Below are 7,664 nucleotides of genomic sequence, written 5' to 3'. Positions count from 1 at the left end.
TGTGTAGAGTAGTGCAGGTGTAGTGCAGCAAGTGGCAGCCTTCCCTTGGCTTGGGTGAACAGATGAATGAGGTGAAAGGAAACTTGCCCAACCTTTTTTTGTCCCGCCTAGGAATCGAACCGAGGATCTCCTTATTTGTGAGTCGAAAACTTAGCTATTGTACAGCCTTACCTCCAGTTCTTATGCATTAATATATTATTCCTTCGTAGATCAATATGATTAACCTATGATTAATCACATTGTTAATTAATCAGTATGTAAATATGATGATTCAAGAGCACAAAGCCATATCAATGTGAAAACTTGTTAGAGCAAAGCAGGGATTTGAACCAGCATACGAGTGAATACCAGATGAGTGACTTAACCGATTGGGCCACGACGGGACCAAAAAAAAGGTCATTCAACCCGGAACTCTGTGGAGTCCACACAAGCGTGGGGTCCAGGGTTCGAGTCTCCTAGAGCCCAGGTGAATGTAATGTGACGAGTCCGCTACAGGAGCGTAAAGGAAGCTGGTGCCACAACCAGGTTTTGCGAGAAGCCCGACTGCACTGTCTGGACTGTGGGGGTAATGGATTTGTCCACTTCGCTGAAGCCTCACTTCAGGAACGCAAGGCTTCCTGAAGCCTCACTTCAGGAACGACAGGCTTCCTGAAGCCTCACTTCAGGAGGCAAGGCTTCCTGAAGCCTCACTTCAGGAACGACAGGCTTCCTGAAGCCACACTTCAGGAACGCAAGGCTTCCTGAAGCCTCACTTCAGGAACGCAAGGCTTCCTGAAGCCTCACTTCAGGAACGCAAGGCTTCCTGAAGCCACACTTCAGGAACGCAAGACTTCCTGAAGCCACACTTCAAGAACGCAAGGCTTCCTGAAGCCTCACTTCAGGAACGCAAGGCTTCCTGAAGCCTCACTTCAGGAACGCAAGGCTTCCTGAAGCCACACTTCAGGAACGCAAGACTTCCTGAAGCCACACTTCAAGAACGCAAGGCTTCCTGAAGCCTCACTTCAGGAACGCAAACTTTGCAAGTCACAAACTTCGCAGGTTTAATTGCATAAAAAAAATAATTAATTTTCAGATTGTCAGACCATGGTAAGGTCAGGTCAGGTTACGATAGCTTATGTTAGGTTAGGTTATGTTAGGCTAGCTAAGCTTAGGTTAGCTTTGTTAAGGTTAAGTATATACGTATACTGGTAAGGTTTAAATTACATGGTTTGGTTAGGTAGTTTGCATAATTAAGCAATAACTATAAGTTGTTAGGTGAGGTTAAATAAAGTTAGGTTAGGTTAAGTTAGATTAGGTATTATTTGGTTATGTTAGATTAATTGATATTTGACAAAGTTAGATTAGATGATGTTAAGTTAGTTAATGTAGGTTACCTTACACTCTACCCGTGTACATGCTACATATGTGTCCCCCTACATATGTGTCCACCCTACATATGTCTACACCCTACATATGTATACACTCTACACTCGAGGCCCTCAATGAAGCCCTCACAAGCCTTCACAGGGTAGGTACAGGTCCCATAGTATAGTTGGCTTCGTTCTCGACTCACAATAGGGGGATTACGGGTTTGATTCCAGGGTCAGGACAGAAATGGTTGGGTACGTTTCCTATCACCTTATACCTTTGTCCACCTGGTAGTAAATAGGTATCTGGGAGTTAGACAACTGTTGTAGGGTTGCATGCTGGTTGGGTTGCCATTAAAGGCCAACAGCCTGGTTGACCAGTCCAGTAACGAGGAGGCCTGGTCGAGGACCGGGCCGCAGGGACGTTGAGCCCCGAAATCATCGCAAGGTAATCGCAACGTAGGGGTACCTCGGTTCAGGCCTAATACGTATATACATACACAGGCGTCCTGTCCCAGATAAATCGAACAAACACAGGTTTGGTAACATTTGTTGATTTATGGGACAAATTACCAGGTAACATTATAGACGTGGGATCACTGGGTTGTTTCAAGCGTAGGTTAGACATTTTATATATATATATATATATATATATATATATATATATATATATATATATATATATATATATATATATATATATATATATATATATATATGGGCTTTGGTGGATGAAAATAGGAGCGGCCTCGTATGGGTCAATAGCAGCTGCCTCGTATGGACCAATAGGAGCTGCCTCGTATGGACCAATAGGAGCTGCCTCGTATGGACCAATAGGAGCTGCCTCGTATGGACCAATAGGAGCTGCCTCGTATGGACCAATAGGAGCTGCCTAGTATAGACCAATAAGCCTTCTCCGGTTATAATATTATCATGATTCGATGTAGGTGTTCAAACACAGGGTTGAATATAAGCACTTGATGGAGAACGGAACAACACACAAGAAGTTACAGCTCCTGTGCCAGGTAAGTCCACTACGGGCTCACCATAGCCCGTGCTACTTGCCCCGCTCCTGTGCCAGGTAAGTCCACTACGGGCTCACCATAGCCCGTGCTACTTGCCCCGCTCCTGTGCCAGGTAAGTCCACTACGGGCTCACCATAGCCCGTGCTACTTGCCCCGCTCCTGTGTCAGGTAAGTCCACTACGGGCTCACCATAGCCCGTGCTACTTGCCCCGCTCCTGTGCCAGGTAAGTCCACTACGGGCTCACCATAGCCCGTGCTACTTGCCCCGCTCCTGTGCCAGGTAAGTCCACTACGGGCTCACCATAGCCCGTGCTACTTGCCCCGCTCCTGTGCCAGGTAAGTCCACTACGGGCTCACCATAGCCCGTGCTACTTGCCCCGCTCCTGTGCCAGGTAAGTCCACTACGGGCTCACCATAGCCCGTGCTACTTGCCCCGCTCCTGTGCCAGGTAAGTCCACTACGAGCTCACCATAGCCCATGCTACTTGCCCCGCTCCTGTGCCAGGTAAGTCCACTACGGGCTCACCATAGCCCGTGCTACTTGCCCCGCTCCTGTGCCAGGGAAGTCCACTACGGGCTCACCATAGCCCGTGCTACTTGCAACATTTTGTTCCAAGTAGCTGAATCTTAAACAACAAGAAAGGTATGATACTTCGCCTGCTTTGCTTAAGGAGGCGAAGTATCATACCTTAAGATATATGATACATCATACATAATACATCATGCTAAAGATGTATGATACATCTAAAGCAAGATGCTCCTTGTTGCTCCGTCACGACCCGCAAGGGTAGCATGGCCTGGAACTGCTCCCTGCTGGAGCGAATCTCGCCCCACTGTCATACATACAATAAGTGTTCGTTTCCCTTTGCCAAGGAGCACATTTTAAGCCAGGTTAGAAATAATGTCGACACCAAGGCCAGGAGCCAAGGGGCGGGTTCCCACGGTGTGACGCATTTTCCCACGGTCCCCCCTCCCCCACCCCCACCTCCCCCCCCCTCGCTTCTCCGCCAGGCTCCTCATCTCCGTCTCTGCGATAACTCAGGTTCACCCACCAATCAGAGTGTGATGCTCGGCTGGTATTTTTCCTCATTAATTCAATCTGTGTTTCCGTTACTCCCACCTTCGTCTTGTGTGGGGCCGGATGTGTCGGTACTTGTCAACCCCCCTCCCTCCCCTGCACCCTCTCTCTCTCTCTGTCTCTCTCTCTCACTTTCTCTCGTTCTCTCTCTCTCTCACACACACACACACAGTCTCTCACTCTCTCTCTCTCTCTCACTCTCTCTCTCTCTCATGTTCAAGTTATGAGGCCATATACTTGAGCGCGACCTCATTAAAATTGTCAGGATTACTGCTGAATGTATTAAGAGTCTCATAGTAGGGTCGGCCCTCATGCCACCCTTGAAGAATGGTCGCCCCTTATGCACCCCCCATCACGAAGTCAGTGGATATAAAAATGTTCTGTCCCGAATCCGTAGACATGTGTTTAAATATTAGTGCATTCAGATACTGGCATGTAAAACTATGTTCAGATGATTGAGTGACATTGCTGAAGTTGTTCCCGCCGTTTACCCGCGTATTGTTATAATTTGCTTTATATATATATGTGGAAATGTCTATCTATTCGTGGTTGGAAGGGAGAGAGGGGGCTAGGTAGAGGGATTGAGAGTGGGGGTGGGGAGATGGACGGGGAGAGGAGGGGAAATAGGGGAGATGGGAGGGAAAAAGGGGAAGAGAGGAGGGAAGAATAGGCAGGAAAGAGAGGAAAGAGGAGGAATAGAATAGGGCAGGAATAAGGATTAGTGGGAGAGATATACCATCACTAGCACCCAAATGCTTGAGAAACTCGTGTTTCTTATCTACTATACACTGGATGGTTCAGGAGCTTCAACTCAACATCTAAAACATCCACTTTGCAGAATACAAAATCTCCAAACAACAGCTTAATTCCAACTTCACTTTCCTTAAACACATTAGACCAATCGGGATGCATCCAGTAACCCCCGTTACAGTCACTGGAGTGAACGAGATCCAGGAACGGAACCCAATTCTTCTCATCCTATCACTAAATGAGTGCGCAAACCACTACGCCACGGAAGCTCGGAGTCTCGAGTGAATAAGTCCCATGTGACCTTAGGGATTGGTCATACGTGAAATATATTACTAGTGAATAAGGCAGTTGTCAGAAAACAGGACACAATGAGAGACATTGTGTGAAAATGTGAACAGTGTCACTCAATAACTTTAGGTGGCTCGATTCACTCGAGGCTGGAGAAGTGGAGTGGGATGCTGGAGTGGGATGACTGACCAGGATGCTAGAGAGAGATAACTGACCAGGATGCTGAAGTGGGATGACTGACCAGGATGCTGGAGTACAAGAGAAGATGGGAGATGAGAGTAAGCATCACACACAACGTTAAGAAACTCACAGCAAATAAGCACGAACCCTTAGAGATGGGGTTCGCAGCTGCTACACTCAAGCACAAAATGTTTAGCCCCATCGGGAGAACACGAAGACACCTCAGACACGGAGCCTTATAACGCTAAGTGGTTCTCACTTCCATCTTTCTGCTCCAAGATAGAATACATCAACCGAGAGGTATACCTCCATTACTGGAGTATAGGACTGGGAGTATACTCTAGTACTGGAGTATGATCCAGACCGCCCCTCTACCCCTCCCCCCCCACCACCTGTTGAAACGTACAGCTCACCTGGAAACAATCCCCTTCCAGGGAACCCCCCCCCATCCTGGAAAAGGGGTGGGGAGGGGTTGCTCTAAAAGCATTGAGACCTCGAGGGTAGGGTGTACACATATGTAAGGTGTACACATATGTAGCATGTACACATGTAGGGTGTAGGCTAACCTCCAACCCAAAGTACCAATGAACAAATCCACAAGGGCCGTGACGAGGATTCGAACCTACGTCCGTCGAGATCATCCCAGACGCTGCCTTAATCGACTGAGCTACGACACGGTCAACAGTACCAGTCTCCCTCTACCGTCTCCTCCTCCTCCGTAGCGGCGAGGGTGTAACCAGCGCTCCAAATGACGGGCCTCCCGACACCGCCAGTTGAGAGAGGGATGTTCCCGTCTCCCATAACAAATTGCCGTACTAATCAAACCAGGTTGTTTGCGTGACGGGAGGCTAGACCCGTCCTCCGAGCAGCTGGGGATAAATGGGTGACAAACGGCCAGGTGAAGGCAAGGTGTTTACAAGGTTAAGTCCCTCAAAGTCAACACGAACAATTACAAACTTTCAGTTTTACCTGGACGTATCTTGCGATAATTACAGATTCATCAAGCGTTTACGCGTGTCCACCTACGAAACCAGATTCATCAAGCGTTTACGCGTGTCCACCTACGAAACCTCTACATCTTCCAACCATCAAGGCAGCTTTGTTTACAATGATTAAAACAGTTTACGAGCAGGGAAACTACCCAACCCAAGGTTATTAGTGTTGCAAACAACCTGTAGTGCTTCTGACCTCATCAACTATTTAATGTTGAAGGCAAGATGTACAGGTTTCGTAGGTGGACGTACACGTGCTTAATGGGCCTGATGGCTGAGTGGACAGCGCTCGGGATTCGTAGTCATGAGGTTCGGGGTTCGATTCACGGTGGAGGCGGAAACAAATACGCAGAGTTTCTTTCACCCTGATGTCTCTGTTCACCTGTCTTAACAATAAATTATAGATTAATAGCCCAGTTACATGAATAATGTTCTATAACTGTTCCTCACCACAGTCATAAATGACAAAAATAATAAATACAAAAATGCAAGAACAACATGACTGAAGATAGCAAGGACAACATGACTGAAGATAGCAAGAACAACATGACTGAAGATAGCAAGGACAACATGACTGAAGATAGCAAGAACAACATGACTGAAGATAGCAAGGACAACATGACTGAAGATAGCAAGAACAACATGACTGAAGATAGCAAGGACAACATGACTGAAGATAGCAAGAACAACATGACTGAAGATAGCAAGGACAACATGACTGAAGATAGCAAGAACAACATGACTGAAGATAGCAAGGACAACATGACTGAAGATAGCAAGAACAACATGACTGAAGATAGCAAGGACAACATGACTGAAGATAGCAAGGACAACATGACTGAAGATATCAAGAACATGACTGAAGATAACAAGAACAACATGACTGAAGATATCAAGAACAACATGACTGAAGATAACAAGAACAACATGACTGAAGATAGCAAGAACAACATGACTGAAGATAGCAAGGACAACATGACTGAAGATAGCAAGGACAACATGGCTGAAGATAGCAAGGACAACATGACTGAAGATAGCAAGAACAACATGACTGAAGATAGCAAGGACAACATGACTGAAGATAGCAAGAACAACATGGCTCAATAAACAAAGATCAAGAGACCCCTATAACAGCTTTAGCCTCTATAAAAATGTCTCAATATCGAAAATGAATAACATTTATTTCCATATAAGATTCGAATCTCCAATTATCCGAGTGAAATAATGCCCAGGCTATTGTGGAATGCATCTTGCATGCCATGGATGATGAGGCTGAGTACCGCCAGATACCACTGTGGTGTTCTAAGGAGCATTTAAAGTATCAGTTGGGTACCAGTTAGGTACTCTTGAGATCCTTCCTTATTGTGGGGTCGGTAGGACAAGGGAAGGGAACTTTCAAGGGAAAGCACCAAGCTATTACGACTATATAGCACTGGGATGGGGTCAGGATAAGGATTTGGTATGGGACGGGGGGAAGGAATGGTGCCCAATCACTTGGACGGTCGGGGATTGAACGCCGACCTGCAAGAAGCGAGACCGTCGCTCTACCGTCCAGCTCAAGTGGTTGGGCTGTCGGTAAGACAATAATCTCGTATTCTGAGACCCCGGGTTCGAATCTCCTATGAGGCAATATAATTTCATTTATTTTCATTCTTATTCTCACCACTTTCACGGCTTAAAAATGAAAATATTAGAATCAAATTGTGCCTGGGGGGGGGGGGAGGGGCTCACGGCTGAGAGAACAGTGCTTCGGATCCGTAGTCCTGAAGTTCCGGGTTCGATCCCCGGTAGAAGCTGAAACAAATGGGCAGAGTTTCTTTCACCTTGATGCTTCTGTTACCTAGCAGTAAATAGGTACCTGGGAGTTAGACAGCTGCTACGGGCTGCTTCCTGGGGGTGTGTAACAAAAAGGAGGCCTGGTCGAGGACCGGGCCGCGGGGACGCTAAGCCCTGAAATCATCTCAAGAGAACCTCTTTTTTGGGGAGTAAAGAGGAAGGAGAGGCAC

The 7,664-nt window shown here is 46.9% G+C and overlaps 1 protein-coding gene across 1 annotated transcript; it reads left to right on the top strand.

Annotated features, from left to right (window-relative positions):
* Positions 1-6,156: 6,156 nt before the first annotated feature.
* LOC123771995 (GATOR2 complex protein WDR24-like) lies at positions 6,157-6,765 on the top strand. The gene has a single exon (XM_045764857.2). It carries the CDS (start codon positions 6,157-6,159, stop codon positions 6,763-6,765), a length of 609 nt encoding a protein of 202 aa, XP_045620813.2.
* Positions 6,766-7,664: the final 899 nt, after the last annotated feature.

Source organism: Procambarus clarkii, chromosome 38 (genome assembly GCF_040958095.1).
Source record: "Procambarus clarkii isolate CNS0578487 chromosome 38, FALCON_Pclarkii_2.0, whole genome shotgun sequence".
In the NCBI taxonomy this organism is placed as follows: domain Eukaryota; kingdom Metazoa; phylum Arthropoda; class Malacostraca; order Decapoda; family Cambaridae; genus Procambarus; species Procambarus clarkii.
Note: the sequence above shows the minus strand (reverse complement) of the source record. Positions and strands in the feature narration are given on the sequence as shown.